This window comes from Chelon labrosus, assembly GCF_963514085.1.
Source record: "Chelon labrosus genome assembly, chromosome: 13".
In the NCBI taxonomy this organism is placed as follows: domain Eukaryota; kingdom Metazoa; phylum Chordata; class Actinopteri; order Mugiliformes; family Mugilidae; genus Chelon; species Chelon labrosus.
The window spans coordinates 10712865-10737277 of record NC_140346.1 but is presented as its reverse complement, the minus strand read 5'-3'; the positions used below and the strand labels follow the sequence as shown (position 1 = coordinate 10737277).

Below are 24413 nucleotides of genomic sequence, written 5' to 3'. Positions count from 1 at the left end.
GGGAGGGGGTAAAACTGAGGCACGGTTTGAAAGAAGCTGATTTGTAAAATGAGTATAAAAATGTAGCCTGGCGTAGCTACACTCAATTATCAAGTACACATGGCATTTGGATTTGGGGCATGTTTCCTACTGATACACAGAAGAAAAGAGCCTTTTCTTGTAAACAAATTCAACTGTACATAGCTCAGTTGACACGTATGACTACATCACTGTTACTCTTCTGTCCATCACCACATAAAGACCGCCCAAATGATTTGATTGGCCCAGCAGATCTTTAATGGGGCACAATCAGTTCCCAACGGAGCGACTCCAGACACAAAACTGTTGTGGGTGGGGGAAATCAAACTGGCTTCCAGGCTAATAAAAAGTTGTAAAGTTCTTGGAAATAACAGATTATTAATAGATCACAATACATTACCCAAAGTTACCTTCTTTTTTACTAAACCTAAAATATGAATGACAAATAAACTGCTTTGACGCTCCAATATAAAACAGCAAATTGCATCTCTATGGGGACATTTTGTGTCTCTTTCTAGTGATTTTGCATCTTACAAGTTAATTTGTGTCTCTCGAAAGTCATTTTCTGTCTCCTCTAAGTGATTATGAAACTCTTTTATGCCGTCCTCCGTTTTTCAGCATTAATTTGGATGACTTTGAACAGACTAGTGAACAAGTCTTTTCCTGGAGTACCAGGTTGTGTAAACCCAGTAGGGCTGTTCAGGCTATGGACCCCTTTCAGACTTTGCATGAATATCAGACCTGGACAGTCTGACCGCAAGTGGCCAGCTTGAAGTTTGTGTTCACCCCTGACTAGTACCCGCTACTAACAATCTCAGTTTCTCTCACTGAAAACACACGTTAAGCTATTATTTATCTACCTCTGTCCTGACGTTGGTTATTTTACAGACCCGCACAAAGCTTAGATTATAACTGAACCCTGAAAACTTCCGTAAGTAAAATAATTTCATTGCTGAGCCATTTAAAGCAGTGACAGAAAAACCTCTGGTAATAAAGGACGCAGATGATTATTTAGGGAAAAAATTGAAACTCCATGCAGCTCCCTATACATCAACATAATCACATCAACAATTCACCACATACAGTTACGGCTTTAATGACAGAATCACACACTAAAATGTTAACAGTAGGAAGACAGTCACAGCCAGCTATTCTTTTATTAATGTTTAAAGTTTAGCTGCTCGTCAAGAGCTATGTGGGGGTTTCTTTTAGCTTTGTGGTTTAACTGTGTAACTATAGTAAAACAACAACAAATGAGTGAACCATTAATTTAATCCTTAGCAAATGAACCATCAGTGGACGGTCAGACACAACGACATTTTTAATTTAACAGTAGGGAAACAAAGGTTTCAGGTACAATACCCAACCCCCATCCCTAGCCACTGTATCACCACCTGATTCTAGCAGGAAGGGGTATCAGGAGGGTCAATCAGATTACACAGGAGTGGAGGTTGTCTCCCTGTTGTGTCTGCTGTCTAAGGGTGAGGAAAAACAATTGAAGAGGGACGAGATAAAGAGACCAGGATAAGAAAATTGGAAGGAGAGAGGATGAGGACGAAGAAGAAAAGTGCAATAAGTTAAGTGGTTGTAATAACGTTCTGCCTCCTGACAAGCTACTGGCAACGCCGGCCACCCTCACCCTCCCTGCCCACAGCCCCTTCCTAAAGCCTTGGCAACGGCTCCCTTCGGCGACAGGCCCTCCTGGCAACTGTGCACCCTCTCCTTGAGAGCAACAGGCTCACCAGATAGAGGACATGGAGAGCTAGATGATGTAAAGTCGTGTGTGTGTGTGTGTGTATCCGTGTCGTAAATGTAGCGAGCTTTGCTGAGGGATAAAGATGCAGATGTGTGCTTTCGTGTCTGGTAGGCCCGATATAAACATGATAGATAGCTGCTGTAGGAATGACAAGGGAGCATGTGTACGTGTGAGAAAAGAGAGAGGGAAAATGTGTGTGTTTGTCTCCTAAATGCAAAGCGATTGGCTGAGGGAGAGGCACTGGAGAACAGTCTGTCTGTGTTTGTGTGTGTGTGTGTGTGTCTGCTTGTCTCCATAAAGCTGATAGAACGATTGCTTGGCAGAGGTACAGGCTCTTGTAAAGCTGAGGGAATGAGATTTTAGTTGCTATAGTAATGACAAGGCAGCGTTGAGAGTGTGTGTCCGACTGTGTTTGTTGTTGTTGTGTGTGTGTGTTTGTCAGACCTGGTGGAAAATGAGAGCCTGGCTGATGTAGCCCCAGCTGGATGAGGGACTGAGATAGTGAATCAGCAGAAGCAGCAGCAGCATGAAGGCGATGCTGGCCGAGGCGTAGATGGCGTTGATGAGGAACATCATGACGGCGCAACCGATGATGCCTAACACGCACGTATGCCAGGTGAAGTATCGAAAGGTGGGCCTGGAAAGAGAACAGGAGGGAGGTAAATGTAACAGCAAAACTCACAGAAAACTGAAAAAAGAAAGAATAAATATCATGATCAGTCAGAGTTTCCAACATTTGATGGTAGTATTCTATCTGAGGGGGACAGGAGATGACCAGTTCGCAAACTCAATCTAACACAAAGTCTATTTTGACACATTTCAACAATAACAGGAGAAGACGCTTGAATCTTTTGTTTTGCCGTTTTTCATTTGCAAATTAAATTGTAATTGATTTGGATTTTATCAATTTGCAAACATTGTCTGACTCTACGAAGCAAACTGAATGACTCTCTGATAGGGTTCTAAACTTTTTACCTTAATAAGGCAATCCTCATGCAATAAAGTAAAGTACTATCCACTCTGAACATGGGTGGGTTTTAAAAGTGATGGCTCTTTGAGTGAAGTCTTGCAGAGGGATCTTTTTGCGAATGTGGTAAGAAAAACCTTTTATTCAACTTCTTACTCCCATCTCACACCTCTAAAGAAAGACTTATATCAGTTTTTAAGACTGAGGAGGATTTTACAAAACACCAGGGAATTCAAAGAACAAACAGACAAAAATGAAATTAAGATTCTCCTAACATGGCTGTCCATCTATGTGGGATGAAAAAGCCAATATAACTGGAATCTAATACCGATTTATTAATGTCTTGCAAGAGCGAAGCAATACATTTTTAGTCAGAGTATTACTGCTTGCTGACCTTATTCCCACGCTACTGAGCCCATCTTTAAAAAGCAATGACAAGATTAAACGTAGGATTGTTGTTTTTCTCCATTTTTAGCCATTGTACATGAATACATTTTATTCAGGCTAATGTTGTTTTCCACATTAACAAACAACCGCAATGTGGTTTCATGATGACTTTTCAGTGTGTGCGCCAATGCAACGTTGATGATTGTTGTGATTTGGCGTCCAGTTTAGGACATTTGAGAATAAACTGTCAGTACATTTCAATGCATATATACTGAGAACTGGCGCCTGAAAGAGGCGTTTCCCAAGCAAAAGTTGAAAAACAAACTTGATGAGAGAATGGATGCACCTACTGTAGCCTGGAAGCTAGACCAACCCGGGCAAAGATCTGCCGAGCCAATCAAATAATTTGGACGGGCTTTATGCTGTGACAGATTAAGAGTGTCACGGCCATACACGTCATCTGAGCAACGCAGAGTTGAATTTGATAGCAACTAAATGGCTCTGATTTGTTGTAGGACTGTACAACAAAAGGTCTTTTTTCTATAATTGGTTGAAATTCGCCTCGTCATGAAATCTCAATGGCGCATTGTCGCTACACCTACAGTATATTGAAACTGATATATGCAACAATGTGATGTTAGTTAAGTGAGGAAGTAGAGGATACATGAGACGCTTGGATCAGACTGAAGCCTGGGCCTTGACTTGCGTCTAGCATTTTTACATAAGTTCATCTAGTTTTGGAATGGAAACACATTTATTCAGCGGCCCTATGGTATTTTCTGCCATAATTTTTAGGCTCTACTTGCCGAGTGTGTGCTTGTTTGGCTGGGCTTTTGGCATCATGATTTTTTAAAAACATTCCTTCTTGCCCCCACACAATGTAACTTTCCATTGTCTGTGACTGATACAACAACAACTCTGTGAAAATGTATGTACGTGACAGCTGATGTCGTCCATGCGCACATACCCTTGTCCTATGAATTATGAGGTGTTAGCTTCACTGAGAAGTTATATTGGCAAAGTAAAGCAATTTAATGTTGTAATTAAACTTTTAAGCAATGTAAATTGACAATAATTATGCAAAAAAGTTTTTAAAAGGTCATATTTAACCAAATTTGTCTCAATCTTAATGTTAGACCAACCATTATTAACGTCTCAAATTTTCCACACGCGCACACCTACGGAGTAATTTCCTAATGCGTGACTTCACAGCAGCATCAAAACAAATGTGGAGTTAACACTGGGACATGATCAATTAAAACTAACACCCCACACAGATAATAAGCTGCCGCAGCTCACTGCCTGTAGACCTCTCAGTGCTTGTGTGCATGGGCTTGAATGCATATACGAATGAGTGCTTTAGCTGTATTCAGTGGGCAGACACAATATAGCACGTACGTGGGCCATTTTTAAGTGAGAAGGTCATGGAAGTGGGAGCTAGACAGTGGATGTTAGTGCACACATTTTTGGAGGATCATGTAATTGATCCCAATTTCCTTGCAAATGCTGAAGCTATGCAGATAAACAGCCATTAAAATGGTTCCTGCTATAATTACACAGTGCAGCTTAAATGACTTCCTCCATGGATCCACTTACAGATTTAGACTATTCCTAGGAGGCTGAAAGGAACAACTGCTGAACAATATAGAGCAGAACAGTGCTACTGTATGGAGAGGTTGGCAGGGGGCAAAACAAGCAGGAAACTAAATTAAAAGAGAAGAGAAACACAGAGGGATCAACAAAACGAAATAGCCATGAGGAGGTCATTAGTCTTTCTGTTGGGGGGAGCATTAGAAAATAAGTGCACGTCTCAGGTTAGAAACTCGAAAGCACATGCTTTCAGCTCAAACTCCAGACTCAACGGGGAATAGCACTAGCGTATCATAACAAAATATTGGTGAAATGAAAGACTTTCGCAGCAGATAATGCGTTATTTAGAGGCTGCGTTTCGGTGCCCCATTCACTCCCATTATATGGATATACGTGGATCTAAATATCGACCGAATGACTCCAAATGACACCAAAGTTATATGGGTGAGTAAATGATCGTATTTCATGCCAGAAATAAGGTCTAGGTTGTAAAAAAAACAGTAATTCCCATGTAAGTTACATTACCAATTCCGGTTTGATTTGGACATTTTACGTTTCTTCCTTTTGTAGATGTAGATTACCCTAGATTGTTACCAGTGCATTTTTTATTGGAAGCATTTATTATTTTCAGATCGTCAATAAAAAGGGACTGACAGCAAGAATCATCACCGTGCACCAAGTTGTCCTTTCTCAGCAAAACACACAAACACATGGGTTAACTACGAAGAGTTTACTGACGTTAATGCAGGATTTCTGGCTCTTTGAAATTCACAATGTTGACTTAGCCAATGAGTTTTATCTGAATATATTTCAAGCCTTTCCGGACAAGCTTAATTATCTGGCTGTTAAGTAAAAGCCTCTAAAAAGCTTCAAGAGGACACAGAAAGTGAGGATGCCCACTAAATTAATGAATGGGAAAAGGTGGCAGTACAAGGCTCCAATTTGAAAGGAAATAATAAATAATAATAATTAAAGCTTGAATTTAGCTAAAACTCTATCAGAACGTGAGTCTTCACAAAAAGCGGCCCTATGGTATAAGCGAGGATGGCGCTGAAATGTCATGATATTGCCATCCTTGCTTGTTGCCACAGTTGCATCATATCTACCTACTGTCTTCAAACTTTGCTTTTATTTCCTCTTGACTTGTTCACTTAGCATCAACGTTGCCCACAATTCCCTCATCTTATCCCTCTCTCCATCGTATCGGAGAGCGGGTGTAATTACGATAAAAGCTTGCCCACACCCAGTCGGCCCTCCCCCACCCATCTCTTTTGTCTCTACGGCTCTTCTATCATCAGCGGCAGCGGTCCCCTCATACAGTCACCATCGCCCTCACCCCCTCTCCCTCCCCGCTTGTTCTTCAGCGACTGATGTCACTTAGCTGACACAGCAAAAGCACCCTGCAAAAAAATAAAAAAAACGATGCCAATCAAGTCCTTAGAGACATTAAGAAAAAGAAACAGAGAGCGATGAAGATGGAGAGAACAGGCCCAGGCTTTAGCCAAAAGACACGTCATAACTGAGGGGAAGTAGGAACAGAAACTTTATCCTTCCAGACACACACACACACAAATACAAAAAGGGAGCCAGTCGGGAGATGCCAGATTCTATAAGTCAGAGGTCAGTGAGTATATGAGACATTACGTCAGGCAACGCCCAACTGGCACAACATCAGTGGAGACTAGACTGACTTTAAGAAACCTAAGATTACTTGATAGTGGATCAACCTGATAAATGGCATCCTGTTAACCTCAACACAGCTTAATGTATGAGGGGATCAACCTGAAGATACCCCACAGTGTGAAAAAAACATCTTTAGCATGACAAGGGAATAATAACATAACTTTTTTGGATCGTGCAATTAACTCTCTACATACCTCTGTCCACTTCCGTGCTGATCCTGCTAGAGATGCCTACCAGGATCCGCTGGCCTCTATTTTTTTTTAACTGGCCTGCAACAAATTCTAAACATATAATTGAATATGGCCAACACCTTAAACTAGACCTGACTGTATAGTAGTATTTAGTTTTACCAGTAGGTGGCAGCAGTGTCTTGAACGCTGCAGTGTTGTCACAAAAGTTTAATGAAAACTTTTGCCACAGATGATTAAAAATGGCAAAACCAAAAAAGGCAAGATAGCAAGTGAGTGCTGAACATTTTAGGCACGGTGGAAAAATAAAAATTTCTTCACAGAAAATGAGGGGAAGTGCATCAGTTTGATATGTAAAGAAACTGTTGCTGTGATGAAAGAGTGTAATATATGACGACGCTATGAAACCAAATAGATGACTGGTGTTAAAATATATTCCAAAGTATTCAGGTGTTAATAAGTCCAATTACTTATTTGCATAACAAGCTTGACATATACCCATTTTCCCTTTGTTATTTTTCTATGTTCTATGTTCAGGACATTTTTGGTTGTTCAGGAAAAGAATGTGGAAAGCTGGATACTTGTGATCTGATCACTCAACAGGTCTGAACATGGCCTCGGTCTGTCTTTTAGTTTGTCATATGCAAGGATGAGTGTCATGTGGTCCAACTGGTCAACATAAAAAAAACACACTCCTAGGTAATAAAGGTAATAAATAAACCATTTAAATAAATCAATCTGCAGCAGACATGCATTGATATGCATGATCATTTTCTATCCAGTTAATTTTGACTCACTGCACTTTTCAAAATGAAAAGACCAAACTTTCTATGCACACACGAGAATGCAGTCGACCTCAATGACATTTTCTGCTATTATGAAGCGTCAATTATTTGTGAAGTAGGACAGGTCCACCATCTATGGTTTAGCCACAAAAACAATCACAACGTGATAACTGTGTTGCAAATAGATAATGGTTAAGCTGACAGCTTTAGAAAAGGTGCTCGTTTAGTGTTTGTTGGGTACGGAAGTGAACGTAATAGCTTGAACCAAGCAGCAGTCTGTCTCACTATTTGCCGTTCAACTAGAGCCGTTCAGAATGAGTGCTGAGTGTCAAGGCATTATGAATTGTGCCGTGTTTCCTTGTTGGTATTGTGATGCCGTGCTGTACTCACGTATTGATACTGAGGTGCATTTGAACTATATCATTTTTTAGCTTAGATAAAACATGAACAAGCTCCAGCGTCATTGATACTGAATCTGAAAGTAATGAAATTTTACACTATTCAACACAGGATCAACCTATTATATGAAATCTGATCTGACCTACTCACAGAACCCTATGAATCCAGAATGACAAACATCCAACACCACTGCATAATACTGAATATACTGTATGTTTTAGCACACTAGAAACCATCTCTTGCCGTTGATGCCGTGAATCTTGTTTCCATGTGGGCGTTATTTTGTGATTGTGAGCAATTGTGGCATTTAAGTTTCTCATTTTGGAGATGCTCAAATGCATCCTGTGGCTGAACAATTCTACCGGTACTCAGAGAAAGCATTACTACACATAGCTGCAAACAACAAACTATATTTTAGCTTCTATTAATATTTGGTCAAAACTTAAATTACATTTGTTATTGGTGAGTCTTGCTTTCCTTCACACCTACACTTGAAGCTGTCCACTTGTGATCAAATCACCCAAGATACAATAGCCATGTATAAACAGCCCAGATCTTTCTCCCTCTACCCTAGGAATAACTACAGCTGCAATTTCCACAGATTTGAGGGTTATCCTTAAAAGAAACTACAAGTATTGCAATTCCATACAGACAAGAAAAAAGAGAGCGAGAAGAGTCAAAATCATGTGAGCACAAGCCATCATGTTCTACTGGTAGTCTGAGTCTGTGGTATTGCACAAGCTCACAAAATAACGCAGATGTCTGCATTTTCCACTATTAAACCACATAATGTGTGACGTCAGATCATTCCTGTCTGGTTAACGCTTGCATCATTTCGTCTCAAATGTAGGGCTGGGTTTAAAAAAAAAAGTTTCCGATTCAAACTAATCTTCATTTGAAACATCTGATATAGATTCATAAAATCCTCTCATAAATTTTTTTTAAATACATGCCATTTCCTGCATCCTCTTGTTAGAAATGTCGAGGCAATCTTGCAAGACTGGGCAAGATTAGTTAATGTTTTAGGGAGATCCAAAGCATGACAGAGGCCTGACAGCTGATTGGATCTAAAAAGTCAGAGAAGAGCTGCACAAAAGCAAAGACATACTGTATGGAAGATGTGTTAACTAGAGATAAAATATTGTGGAAATACCACAAATCTCTGGAATCAATGGCAACATTAGTTTTAGTTTTAAATGAAATTGTTTCAGAACTGAAATATCTCTATCTAAAAGAACTGATAGTGAATCGTAATTAAATGGAGCCCTTGTTAAATGTACTAAGTAACTACCTAGTTAAATGTAGTCCGTCCTTAGGCCTATGCTGCGAGACAAGGTTTATTTTCTCAGACTTCTTCCAGAAGACAAGTCAAAGATAATAACCCTTGTTCCCAAGATATGATAGAAAGGTTTTACAAGCTGAGTAGTTCACATTATGTTCAGTGAATCATCTTTAATGAGTAAATTTGACAAAGTGTTCCATCACTGTGGATGAGATGTAGTCTCCTCATAAATAGTACAGAACACAACTGTACATCACAGAGCGACTTCTTAAAAAGACCTGATCTGAACTGATTCAGGCACCTTTATTCTCAACCACCATCCTGCCATAACCCTCCATTAACAGATAATGATCCTCTAACAACCTACTTTCTCTCATCCATCCAGACACAGTTGATGATCCATCTGGATTTTTACACGCCCCCCATCTAATTTAATGCACGGCTCATTCAAATCACTCTGAGTCATATTTGGACAAAGGACAGGCCCAGCAGAGGGAAGGGTTTTTGTTTTGGAAGCAAATGGTTCAGCTGGTCAAATCACACATTTATTTTTTTCTAAGGCAATCAAACAGGCCGAACAACATGGGATGGCACCGAGCTGGTACAAGAAAAAAGTGTCGTGATGTTAAGCGGCCAGTTTCAGTCTCACTGAAGGTCACTGAATTTCCACGTTTTCCACAAACATCCTCTGGCATCAGTGTAGAGTGCTGAGTTGTATCCTGAATCCTGGCCAGTGGCCTCCGTGTAGCCTCTGTGTGTGTGTGTGTGTGTGTGTATGTGCTTTCCTTATTTGTGTGTTCATGCATGTTTGAGCCACAAGTCCAAGAGGCCAGTGATTGTGCTGCACCAACATACAGAACCCCGCAAGGAATGCTCCATGCAGCTGGAGCCACCGCTGATAAAGCTGCAGCCAGCACAGGCGCCCTTCCCACTGAACACACACATAAAGATAAAAGTGGAAACACACAAAAACGGAAGGGAACACTCACAAGCAAGCGCACACAAATAGTCCAAGAGACACATACACACTAGCACATCAATGATCAGAAAAAAGAAAGCGCGTCTCCAAAATTGCATGCCTTCACTGTCTTGCTGTACGCTCTTTGTGCAAACACACACAAACAAACAGAGACACACTTAACAAGCAGGCATCTTTTCCGCTACATCATAATTTAGGCCCCTTCCCTCCCCTACACAACAGCGAATTTAAGCGAAAGAGAAATATTTCTGCTAAATTAGTTATGCTAATTACAGAGCAGTTCTCAGGGGGAGAGACGGCGCTAAATGGCTTTTAATTCTTTTCGCCTGGAAAGAGATGTGGGAGGGAGCCAGACAGAGAGCGGAGAGAAAGAAGCACGGAACACAAACAAAAATGTAAAAAAAAAAAAAAGAAAAATTAAACCAATAAACACATAAACAACCGGCGTTGAAATTTGCCCGGTGACACAGCAGCAGCGAACTAACAGAATTAACAGCTCAGGGGAAGAGGCAGGCGCAACAAAGCAGGCGACAGGCCAGACTACAAGTCGCCTTATCAGCTCCAGGGGCCGCGGGTCCCTTGGCCAACAGGGAGAGGACGGTAGGAAAAAGTTTCGCGGCTAACTTTGTGTCCTGTAGCCCTCGCCAGCGGTCACATAGTGATAACAAGGCATGGGCAGATAGCACACAGCACTGTACATGGAAGGCACTAGAGGAAACACTGGGTGTCGAGTGTGTCGCACAGAAAGTTATTTGTTCTCTCACACTCGCTCTTCAACAACCTATTCTTTACTACAGTACGCACTCGACACTGGTGTTCACAGTGCACTCTGGTTGGAGTTACGCACTGTGATTTTCAGATGACACAAAGTATAACCAAGGAATACTTCTGCCACAGCTGGCAGACGTATGAAAACCCCCAAGAACTCACTGATGTACTTAAGTCAACTTCTGTACACATACCAGGTACCCAAGCTCAACAAATATACAGCTATATATAGAGGAAAAATACTTTGGATTTGGAAAGGATAATCTGATTGAGGAGTCTGGCAAGGAGAATATTAACAAGTACGAGCAGATCCAGATGATGGGACTGTGGTCTTTTAGCATGTTTATCATCATGTTTCGTTTCTTTGCAGAAGCTATTTTGGTCATTTTGTATTTTTCTTTGCAGTTCTTTGTAGCTGTCAAATCTTTCTGCTGTCCTTTTATGTCTCTTTGTAGTCTTTTTATTGACTGAATGTTATAGAGGGCGTGGGCAGGGCTCACCAGACACTTGTCTGGTACGCACATGAAGTAATTAATGAATAGTTTCATATTTGTTATTTTAATGAAAAACATGTTCCTTCTTACATGTTGACCCTTTGTGTTGTGCGTAAAAATACACTATCCTAAAATCATAATTAAAAAGCAGACCCAAGGTTATTTCTAGAGCCATTTTTGCATGTTATTGAGGAACTGGACAATTGTTCTCGTACAATTTGTTTGTAACATTGGTAATTGTCTGCACTTAATGGTCCACTCCTGCGGTTTGCAAGCAGCTTGCTGAATTGTTCCCATTTGGAGATACTGTTCCTCTCACTTCATCTAAAAGCTGAAAACAAACTGAACCATGAACTGTTATTTGGTCTTGGTAAATGGTCTTGTATTTATTTATTTTTTATTATTATTTTCTACCTATTGGTACTCAAAGCACTTTACAAACCCACACACATCCACATACCAATGCCAAACACAAGGAGCAACTCTGGGTTCAGTGTCTTGCTCAAGGACACTTCAGCATGTGGTCCATTTACCATGGATTGAACCACTAACCCTCTGGTTCATGGACAACCTGCTCTATCTACTGAGCCAGAGCAACCAAACGTTTATCACTACCAAATAACTGCATAACTGTTGTGTGGAAGCATTAATAAATCTGTGGATGATGTTACTACATATGACATACATATGCTGAAGGTGTCTGGACCCAGAAGATACTGTATTTTATTCCCAGGTAAATGGAATCAGCTTTGGTTGAGTATTAACAGGAAACACTGAGCTTTAGTTTCTATTCAACCAAAGGGAGAATCATTTATAAAAAGGTATCTTCAGACTAAGTAGTACATTAGCCCTATTACAGCTGTTACCCTTTTCGCCATTGTTAACTAAAATTACATAATGATACATTTTTGATTTATAGAAGCCATAAAATAAAACTGCACATGAGATGAAAAATATTTCATTCATTGAATTTATGCCCATGAACGTGCAACTGAATTTTCTCCTTTCCCTTCTTCTTCATGAAGAAGAATTGAGTGTTTACATATAATGATGTATATTTCATTATTCTAAATGACATAGTCTTATAAACTGTACTGTCACAGACAAAGTGTTTTTATTCCGGCTCTCTTCGTGGTGCTAGGACTATAACTTTTTCAAAGCATTTATCTCTATATATTTTTAGTATTAGAAAACCTAATTATAAGACCAAATTGCTTAAATGATTGGGGTAAATGTAAATTAGAAGTATACAGTAGGGAAAATAGATTTAACTCTAAATTAAATACATACTTTAAATTATACTTATTATACTTATTTTTTGCATTAACATTACAAACTATATACATTTCTATCAAATATATGGTGCCACAGTTCAAAACAGAAATACTTCCACTCTGTCACTACTACTGCAGTTTTATAAACTCTAAAGTTTATGTCACAGAGGAGAGGTTTGTATAAAAATAACTTATAAGATGGTCATTGGTAACCTTCCCTAAAAAGAGGATTGGAACCAAAATAACCTCTGTGGCTGCCTTCACAGCTCTGTCAGGCAGAAATGCCCCCATTCAACATCAAGTAAAGGAAGCAGCTGCTGCTGTAGAGCATCATGTTAGAGGTGAGTCAGTTCTCCTTCCTTTTGAATGCCCTTAAGCAAGGTATGCAGTCAGCAAACTGCTGTGGTGGAGTAATGCTACAGGAGTGGTGTGAAGATAGATAAGCAGCTATCAATTTAATCCACCCATATCATCCAACCAAATGCCCAGAGCTGAAAATCTATGTGCCGAGAATCAATATTGTCAAATTGAGAATTAGATTTCAGTCTCTGTTATGCAGACGTACAGGATGTTTACACTGTTCGCTGCTGTATTCTGACTTCGGTTATATTTTATTAATGTGCCTCTGACACATGTAGCTGCAAGTGTTCTCTCATGTCTTCTGATTCATTTCCAACCATCACTGCAGAGGAATATATAACACCAGATGCAGCGCTGGAGGCAGTCTGTCAAAACAATAAAGCAATGTATGGTGTTAAAACAGTTTCGCTCCTTCACAACAAATATAAACACTTGCAGTTATGATGTTTGAAATGTGTTTCTGTGGTAGCAGAGAACGTATTTTGTGTGTGACATCTTCAACACCAAATGCAGAAAATATAATATAAGGAGTTCTTCTCCTCTCTTCCAACCTAGCTATTCTCAGGTCTTACTACTGTAACTCAGGAATCATTAGAAAATTCAAGGGCCTCTCATAAACTTGAGATTAGCCACAGGTCTGAAAATGTTATGGAAAAAACAATTCATACTTTTATGGATATACTTAATAACAGGTTATTTTGTTAAGTTATAGAATATATGTAAGATACCTTAGTCATTTTTTTTTTTTTTTTTTTAAATACCTGTAAATATGGAACCTTAAATAGGAAAATACTCCATCATATCTTCCTAAGCCTAACTTCCAAAACCAGACAGTAACTATTTCTACAGGAATCCACACAATAAAGGAGATGTATCTTGAATATTTTATAAGGTGACTTGTGTCAATTGACATGTATAGAAACTATTGAATACTTGAAATCTGTTTGGCAAACTAGAGATCACACAAGAACAGGGACAGACGGCCTTAAAACAGATTCACGACGGTTCAGTCTGTTAGAGAGCATGGACATTTACAAGGTCACACTGGTCTAAACAAAAGCTCCCAGATATACAGTAGATTCATGATGTGATTGTTGCGGGTGTGTACCAGCATCATTAGGTTATACATCGATCAGCCATAACATTATGACCATCTTCCTAATATTGTGTAGGTCTCTCTTTTGCCTCCAAAACAGTTGTGACTCATCAGAGAATGGACATAGGCCTTCTGAGGGTGTCCTGTGGTGTCTGGTAACAGAATGTTGTTAGTGGGGGGCCTTTGGGTCCTATGGGTTGAGGGGAGGGGCCTCTGTGGATCATCCCACAGATGCTTGATCAGTTTAGGATCTAGTGAATTTGGAGGCCAGGTCAACACCTTGTGCTGTTTTCCATGTTTTTTGAGTCGTTCCTAAACCATTTTTTTGTGTGTCTGTGTGCATCCTGCTGGAGATGGCCGCAAACCCCCAAACCGCTACCCGGGCGCTGCACAAATGTGGCAGCCCACTGCTCTAAATGTATCCACTCTTGTGTGAATGAATGGATGCATCAAATGCAGGGAAATAATTTCCCCATGAGGGATCAATAAAGTTTAAATTATTATTATAATTTTTCAGCCTGCTGGCACAAAGATTGATCTTACCAAACTGTAAACAGAAAACTGCACCAACACACTCAAACCTAATGAAAGAGAGGATGAAATACCTGGGATTAAAAGATTAAGTTCTCTCAAGAGAAAAAAAAAACAAAGAGCAGAAACTCTACAAAATCTGGCAACCTTTCAGACCAGAGTTATATATTAAAAGTTGCAAGTTGAGTAAATGAGATGCCAAACTCCGGCTGTGTGGGTCACAATGTCATCGGGCTACACACGTATACACCCCGTCCTCAGGTTACTCCACGGTTGTGTGAAAAAGGCTTCAGGGAGCTTTTATAAATCAGAATCATTGCAAGCGTCCTAGGAATACAAACAGCACACGGAAATGAGCGTGCGCACACACACACACACAAACATTGTAAATCTAAATCTCTAAGCATCTCCACGCGCCGTTACTTGAACATCCAGTTCAGGCTGCGCCCCCACAAAAACAAACACCCTCACTAGTTTATTGTCAGTCCCTCTTCAATATGAGGCTATAAGCAGTGGCCAGTTTTATGTCTTTTAATTAGTACACAGTCGCTATAGCAGCATCCAGCTGGCAAACAATCACCTCCTTACACACAAGCTTAAACAAAGACGGAGGTAAAAAAGACAAAGGAAAGGGAGTGTGTTCAATGAGGAACAAGTACTCCAGGAAATCGCACAATGATGACTACAGGTCTGTATTATGACAATGTGTGTGTGTTAAGTAAGTGGCATGTGTGTACCTGAAATTAGGTGCGGAGGCCCATTCCAGGGCAAGGCAAGCCAGATCCACGGCAGCATACACCAACAGGAAGAAAATGGTCACAATACTGGCGATGGTGTTGAGCTTCCCCGAGAACAGCACCAGCTAGAAAGAAAGAGAGAGCCAAACACAAGAAGAGGCAGAGAGGGGGAAAGAAAGAGGTGGGGATTAACATTCACAGCTACTCATCGTTCCAAAGTCAGACAACAGAGCATTTTAATGCCTTTTTCACATGACCTTCACCAGCACACGCCTACTCCTCACTCCTGAAAAACATACATCTAAAATATGAAGTCAGCCACATAATTTGCATCTTTATGTTAATCGAAAGTAAAGTGACGAAATTCTAATTTAAAAGGAAGCTTATTCAGTAAATCTCTCATCACCGTGTCATTTCACTGGCAAATGTCGCAGTCATGGTTGGTTAAAAATAGAGAGGCCTGCGACTGGAACATCTGGCACATTGCTCATTTGATCTTTACTAAAAAGTATGAGAAGAGATTTGTTGGTCTGATAAATTAAACAAATCCTGATATTTTGGCAGCTCTGGACCAAAGAACCAAAAAAGTCAAAACATATGTCGTCAAAATGTTTTGAAAGGTTTTCATTAAAAATTCTAATACAAACATGGAGGGCTTAAGTAGGCTTTGGGCTGAATTAGTTCCAATTTTTAAAAGTTACGAAAAATCCCTTAACTGCAAAAATCAAGATTAGTGACGTAGGCTGACCTAGTTTTCATTGATTATCTGGCACGCCAACAACAAGTTGATTAATGGCTGTGCGGTTCAACGATATAGTTTGGTTTCTCAAGGTCCGATTTGGTTTCTCAGACTGCTGTACTGTGTTAAATTTGCGAAAAGTTTATTAAAACTAAATTGTTGAACCTGTTGAAGCACCTGAAACAAAAGCATGCAGTGCAATGGTAGCAGTGTTTGTCTCTAACTGATTCTGATGCTAGCTCCCAAACCACAACTAAGGAGCAGTAAACTAGCATCCTCATTTTGTGGTTTCACCCCATATGAAAAAAGCAAGGTGCTGATGAAAGAAAATTACAAAAGCGAAGACGACATGTGGAAAAAACAAATACCTATTGGCACAGTCAAAGAGCCTGGGTTTGTTAAGATGTTGAAAACAATCTATTTCAAGTATGAACCATCGAGAAGATTGTAGAGTAGATGGAGAAGCTGTTGTTTTGCTCAACAACATCCCATTTCTGGACCGGCAGAGCCATGCAGTCTGACAGACCTGACTGTTCATTTTACTATCGAGGACTGTAGAGATACTGCTCTTGTATTATTCTTCTGCTCAGAAGCGTCACTTTATTACAGAAGGCAAATAACATAACCAGTGGATGTAAAATTTTCATTTTGAGATTGGAACTAATTAATTTAAAATTATTTTTAACAAATAATGCAGATCGACATCCTTAAAAGTGCTTCCTGTTTGTTATTGTCTGATATTGAATATTACAGCCGTATAGTTTTCGTGTGTAGTGATAATAATGTTATCTATCTGTATATGACGGTAATAATGTTTATTTATTTTATTCTTAGACATTGTACTTGTAGCTTATGTTTTTTTTTTTAAATATATTCTTTTGTGTATTCTCTCATAATACAGTATCTCGTAGTTGAAGTAGTTAGAGGGTTAGCAAAAGTAGATTGGCAGTAGCAGCAGACGATGTCATTTCCATAGAATCTAGAATATGTGAATCAGTCCCTTAAACTAAAACTAAAATAAGTAAAAAAATAATGTTTTTAAGATAACAATCCCCAGATAATTGAGCTTTAGTCCATTTTGGTGCCAGGAAGCTACTTGCTGTTAGATATGATTATATGGCTGCGCTGTGGTTAAGAGGTGACATCAAGGATAGATTTGACCAACATCGGGGGAGCAAGACAATGTGGAAATGAAATGGTTCTATGTTATCCTGGGGACCTTTGGAGGACCACAGGTGGTCTATGGAGGCCAGTGATTATGACTAATGTTCAGTTTTAATTAAGATGGTATCTAGGCTGCTGTTCAGCTGCATGCAGCCAGCTACGTTAGCTACGGCAGCTATGCGACCGCACAGCCAAGTCGAGTTACATTTAAAATTCTCAGCCCCTGACTTGCGGAGGGAGTTGTACATCTATTGATAATGACAGCACAGAATAGAATGAGGTCCAGCCTCTCTGACAAAGGTGCAGCCGTTGACTTCTAATAGAGCAGGGATATGATATTCTCATTATAAGTGCTGCTCCCTGCCATGTTCTCTGACATCAGAATGTGTGAACATGGCTGTGTGCAAACCGCTGCGAGATACCACGAATGTGAATGCCAGGAATGATAGTAGCAAGAACGTCACAGCTGCTTCACAATAGCAACAAAAGCAACAGGCACAACATAATAAATGGTGGTTCTATTTACTGGAGGAAGTAGCAAATATTCAACCTGCTAAAATGTTCATCTTAATCTTAACACTACATCAGCTGATATTTAGGGTAGAAGCGCGAGTTAAAAACACAATATTTTAAATTTGTTTCAGTGAACGGTGAGCTGTAGCGTTCTGGGGAAGCAGGTGGAGGTGTCAGAGAGAAGAATACTGAGAAACCCTCTCAGTATTCTGAACAATCTGTCTCACTCCCGCTGCACGCCCCACTGGAGGCCTACCGGAGCACACTCAGCCATTGACTGAGACTACCAAGGAGTCTACCCCCATAGAAGACCACAGGAGGTCTCGCCCTCCCATGGCCATAAAAGTGTAGAACGCCAACGCCTCCGGTAGGGAGGAAAGCTGAAACTAGGAACATTTACTCTGAACATTGTGTGCAATACTTTTCAGCTATAGAAGCACAGAGAAGCACCTTCAGCGAGAGGCTGCTCCTCCCAAGGTGCAGGACAAATAGACTGAGGAACTCTTTTGTCCCCCGTGCCATCAGACTGTACAACCACCACTCACTTGGGGGGAGGAGGACAAAAAGGAAAGGGCCTGAATGACTTTTTTAACTAATCTGCAATAGTAAAGTGCAATAACAGTATATGTACAGTCATGTACAGTCACAATATTTATTTCTCTATTTATGCAACAACCATGCATGTACAGTCAATATTTATTTTTGTATTACTATTTTTATTATTCTTCACTGGGTGTATTGGTATTCTGGGCTTTTTATACTGTTTCCTACATGTATGTCTGAAAGTGCTGGTTGCGATGGAGATGTCAATTTCCCTGCGGGAACCTCCCAAAGGGATCAATAAAGTCGTCTATCTATCTATATATCTATATCCCATGCAATGTATTTCTAACGTTATGTGCAATATCAATCAGCAATACCGTTATAATTCTTTCATAACTAGTGCAATATCTGATGCACTCATTTTCAAGGCTGCTGTACAATGTACAATAGTCCGTCAGGCTTTGGTTCTTTCATTTAACTGATAAAACACGGTTTCCACATTCAGCGGGAACACAAGACAATATTAGTTTTGTTCAAGTCCAACAGGCACTCTACTTTGTGCTCTAGTTTTGGTCTCTACCCACTACAAAATAAACAACCAAACAAAAAAAAAAGCTTTAAGAAACTAAAAGATACTTAAAAGATTTAAAAAAAAATATGAAAAATCAATTTCTGACTGGTAATTCTGTACAGTGCCAGTCAAAAATGCACCTACATCATAGAACAAAACAGAACTAGAAACTATGAGATATCTCATGTGACATATCAAAATAAGTTTTACATTTTAGTCTCTTTGAAACCGAATGCTGCAGTCTCCTCATATCAAATTAAATTATCTATCACTGCCTTGCTTGTAAATACTGGTTACACACGCTATCCTATCAATAATTATAACCCAGAGCTAACTAAATAATTTCTCAGAACTGTGAGACCAAACAAACAAGAATACCAGATGACGTCCACCATTCAAAGTAACTTCACTCTACTTGCACACTATTTTTTATCAACACATAATCAGCTGTGCCAATCACAGAAACGCATAGCAATTCATTCACCATGTAAATTATACTCATTACCACCCATCTCTGTTGAAAATTGGTTCGAAAGGCTTTCAAGTAGCAAGAAAGGATATTTTCGCTATCGCTACCTTCCATTCTACATGTAGCCCACCTTCACTTTGGTGGAGGGACACAGCATGCAGATCTTTCAGGCAATCATTAGCTCTTCTGTACTGGGTGGAAAAACATTTTCATTGGATGTTTCATCACCATCATCATCATCATCATTAATTTTCTTTAGCTGTATGTGAGCTACAGAGGCTGCACAGAGCAGGGAGGTAACAACAGCACTGAACAAACACAGAACAAGAGTCTTTCTCTCCAATTAGCATGTGTTTCATGACTGGCTGCTGGGAAACTCCACCACAGTTTGGAGCATATTTTCTTGAGCTCATGGGCATATCATTGGTATTTATGGAGGAGAGAAAGTAGAATCATTGTGAGCATTAAGTCACTAACTGGTCATGAAACTATAAGGCAGAAGTAAAGTTAAGAGGAAAGAGGATTAATAATACCACATTACTGACAGGCGGTCACAATAAGAAAGAAAATGATATGAGGCGGACTGAAGGAGCAGTGATGATGGAGAAGAGGAAGGGGTGAGAGAGGAGGGGAAAGGACGAGGCAGAAAGAAGAGAGGAAAGAGAAAGAGCAAGTGGTAAGGGAGCTTCTCTGACCTCTGGCAGTCAAAGTCAGTGGGTGTCTCTCCTGTGCTCCCCTGGGAGCTGACTCTACCAGAGCATTAATTAGCCATTAACTCAGATTCAAGCCAGAATGGACAACTGCTGTGACGGCACACCAACCGCGTATGTGAGATGTGCGTGCATGTGTTTAACAGAAAATGTGCGCACACTAAATCTCTCCTGGGTACATTTTTGTTTGGGGATCTAAAAGGCTTTTTACTGGATAGCAGCGTGCATACATTGCCATGCATTTCATTGAAATAAGTGGGCCCACACAGACGCTTATTAAATAAAAAAGAACTGAGTGGAGGGAGCTCAGCAGTGCTTTCGACAAAAAAGCCAGTCTTTGCCAGGCCTGTCTCAGGGGTACGGGTAGCAATCGGACAATGCATGCTGTAGTGGCTGTTTGGGTTCGGATGCAGGTACAGAACGGTCGATGAACCAATAAGATGCATCATTTCTTTAACAGTTAAGTCAAGACATAATCATCACAATTTCCGCAATAATGTGTTCCCTCAGTGTGTACGATCGATAAAAATAATTGTAGAGCCAGACAACTGAAGCAGCTTTCTATTAATAGCAAAAATGTTCCAACCATTCGGTTCAGTTTGAGTACTGTACAGCAGAAATTCAAAACTGAAAGACATCACTAAAGTGTTGCGACTGTTAAAAGAGCATATTGCTAGTCATGATGTGTAATAAACTTACATTTAGTCTCAGCAATGCCCTGGGCAAACATGGGCATCAGCTAACTGCTAGCCAGCGATGTTAACTTGCCAGATAATTGAATATGCCTCCATTTTCCCTGAATCTCGCCCTTAATTCAACCTTGTGTTTTTTCCTTACATGCAGTGCTGGCAAAAAGGTCAGTAATGCAAATGATTACTTTAATGCGTAAATGACTAATTTAGTTCAGTTGTGGAGTTTAAACTTGAGAAACGTTTAGTTAGACAAGCCAAAATCTCCACCACTTGTTGCCATTGGTGTCTCAACACTCATAATGTAGCAAGTATTGTGGAAAAAAAGGCAACCTGAGCATTTTTCTTTCTTATTTGTGACCTTTCACACCTACAATCTCCTCTACTGTGACATTTGGTCACTTTAAAAGACTAAACTCTCTGTAATAACAACATGTTTAGTTTTGCTGAATACTTTAGGCCAGGGGTGCTCAATACGTCGATCGACAGATTGCAAAAGTAATGCAAGTAGATTGCTTGTCATTCAATGAAAATGTTTTAGATGTTAGACTAACATCTATCCTATCCTCATGGCATTTGACACGTACAATACAATGACAGATTAACAGGCGGTCAGTCTGAGATCTCTGCACTGATGAGCGGTCAAACCAGGAGCAGCTGCAAGTTGGCCTTTCAATTTATATCGACCAAAGAAGGGGAATAAAAATGAGAGGGAGAGCTGGACGAAGTAAGAAACTGAAAACTTACCACATCCAAGCAGAATGTAGGCAGATCATTTTGACTTGGCCATTGTAAAAGTAGTTCGCAAGCCAAAATAAGTGTCAGCGCCTCTGCTTTAGATTGATCTTAAGAGCAAAAGTGGAATTCACTGAAGCATGCAGCGCTAGCAATAAGAGTCTGCACCTCAACATCTGAGGCCATGTTACTGCCCAAGAAAATGGTAGAGAGGGCCATTTGGGCTGAGAGTGAATTGCTGTCAGAAGTGAAGGAGTCCAAGTCTCTTGAGAACATGTTCTTTCATGAAATTAGCATGGTGAATGGTATGAGCAATGAGGGCTGGATGCGCTGGATTGTTATTTTGAAGAGTTCTAGACATACTGGTCAACCAAACCTGCAAACCTCCTCTATGCTCATGGGTTTTAGGTAATGACTGACATGATTAAATTCAGGGTGGCTGCCGGGCTCACATTTAGAATGAGGAGCTCAGGCAACAAGAAGGAGCAGGGAGAAGAAGTGCTGCTCAATCATGGTGAAAGTATAGGTTGAGGGGTTCATCTAATAAGGAGACTTCCTGGACCTATGTATTTCTGCTCATGGAATGCCCAGCTGGAAAGAGATTGTGTTCTGAATGCATTAAAGATGCAAATATTTCTGGTATTGACTGCCTTCGCAACAACTCTTGCAACAACAGTGAAGCCTTGGAGGTACCAAACAAAAGTGACCACTGTAAACTATTTCACTGTCAGTTGCATTCATTTATGCCGGGTTATATCTTCCATTCACCACCGCAATCCTAATCCTTTATCTGGAACTGTCTTTTCAATAAAAGAAAGCCTTGGCTTCTCCCCTTCCTCCTCCTCCTCCTTCCTTTCAGTCCTGCAGTGTGTGAGGCTAGATTACAATCAGACTTTTGTCATCAGTGAATCATTCAAATGGCTGAGGAAGAGGCCAAGAAAAAGAGGACGAGAGTCAATGATCTCTGATGGTGGCGGCGACGCAGCTAACGATTTCCATATAATTACTCCTCCTCCGCTCCCGGAGAGTGGCGAGGGATGAAGAGAAGAGGACAAGAGAGGGACAGAGAGTGAGAGAAAGAGAAGGCGCAAATAATGACAAGCCATTGAGCCTTTAACACTCACCTCTGATAATGATGCTTTAGTCAGGCCTATTTGCTCCTAAGATCCTCCGCCTCCTCTTTGTCTCTCTAGCCTCAGCCTCCTCTACTCTGCCAATATTTTCTCCTCAGTCTAAATTGACTTCTTTCCTCCGCTCAGAAGACACAATACAAAAGAAAAATGCTATGTGCAGTTTTTTTGCCGTGTTTGCTCAGACTTAAAAGACATACATGTGAGGGACAGTTTGTTCTGCTCATCTAGTCCTGGAATTTATTTTTTCAATCAGTTTTAATAATGACCAGCCCAGATGGCTACTGCACCAACCAACGGAGATGAGTATTCTGTTGTTTCGCGGTTAAATGTAGTGCATATCTGACCTCAGCTTAATTTGCTTTTCACATAACTAACTACATCAGATGCTAAGAAAGGTGTCATCCTAATCTCTTTTTTTACCTATCAGTTAGAAATCCACAGGTGAAATGATCCGTGGCCCTGCAAAGATTGGCACCACGCAGTAGCATGTGTGGGAAATGTCAACCGTGGCAGCAACAACAGAATAAAAAGTGTATTTTACAAAAAAAAACATTGCTTGAGGAAGGGAAGGGGTGACATTTTAGACGCAGAAAAGAGAAAGCAGCGCAAGATCAATCAGTTTTTTATGTTCATGTTTAAAATACAGTAAGATTTTTGTACTTCTCTGGACAACTCACTGAACACTATTAAAACCCAAAGACTTTAGTGATGGTTTAATCCGGAAGTATTTTTTTTTTTTGTAAAGCATTTGTCAACAAAAGGACTGACTTTGAGGATTATTTGTTAAACACAAACGCACAAAGTTAAGGAAGAGTATGGCAGGCGCGCTTGGATGCAGATTGAACAGCCACAGGATACAAAGACATGAAACTGCCTCGGCTGAAGTAGTCCCTCCTGTGAATGAATAAGTTCTGTTTGAAAGAAGAGAGGACTTTCTCATCTTTTTGCCTGAGGAACGTTTCTTTGACGAGACTTCAAAATCCAAACAACAGGAGTTTGGCTGGTTTTGTCCCCCTACCTTGCCAACCTAGAATTTATTATGCAGAAATAATAGTCACTTGTTTGAAGCTTCTCTGCCTTCTTGTCATACGGAGCTGTGAAACTCCCATAGCTAGGCTGGAACATATCCTTAATTTATTGATTTCAGTCAAGTGTTTAAAACAATGTCTAAGGCTTCTATGGTTATGTCTGTATTTTTTATTCTTGGGGCTTTCTAGTTTTAGACCCATTATTTGCATAAGGACAACTTTTTGCAAGTGATAGTGCCACCTAGAAATGTTAGATAAAATGTGGAGCTGATCAAAAATATGATTTCTACACCAACAACACTTTTATGCAAAGACCCTCACCTATCAATACTGTTTCGTTTGATTTCAACCACTGGTTCCCTCTTGATGATTCGTGCTAGTATTATCAAGTATCAAAAGTCTTATTCTGCATTTGTTTATCTCCACTAACCTGCATTAGGAACCAGGAGATGAGCACGGCGACCCAGGGGTTGCCACTGCGAGACGTCTTCTTAGCTGGAGACAGCACCTTACCTGTAGGGGTGAAAAGAGACACGGTCATTACTCTTACTATGACAACCTCCTCTATAGCTTGGTTTACACATTATATTGTTCTGCAATTAAGCCACTAAAACACTAGGCGCTGACTTGTCAGATATTTCACTCTGTACTTCACAAAATGGTGAGTGGAACTGAGAGGCTAATATTGGCGTTTTGGTTAATAAATATGAATCAACAGTTACTTTCACTAGAGCCACTGCAGGACAGAGCATAGAGAAGACATCTGAGTAGATGGTGTGTGTAGGAGGCTGAAGAAAGAAGAACTTTCTGTGCTTATCTGGCCAC

General features: G+C 40.2%; 1 protein-coding gene across 1 annotated transcript in view; it reads right to left on the bottom strand.

The window, feature by feature from the left end:
* Positions 1 to 24413, bottom strand: part of LOC311498349 (solute carrier family 12 member 9) — a 63553-nt gene that overhangs the window by 8564 nt on the left and 30576 nt on the right. Inside the window, exons 8-10 of the mRNA XM_084558890.1 lie at positions 24019 to 24101; positions 15295 to 15419; positions 2219 to 2411 (exon numbers count right to left, since the gene is read on the bottom strand). Of these exons, the coding sequence (XP_084415016.1) occupies positions 2219 to 2411; positions 15295 to 15419; positions 24019 to 24101 (401 nt within the window). The remainder of the gene's footprint in view (positions 1 to 2218; positions 2412 to 15294; positions 15420 to 24018; positions 24102 to 24413) is intronic.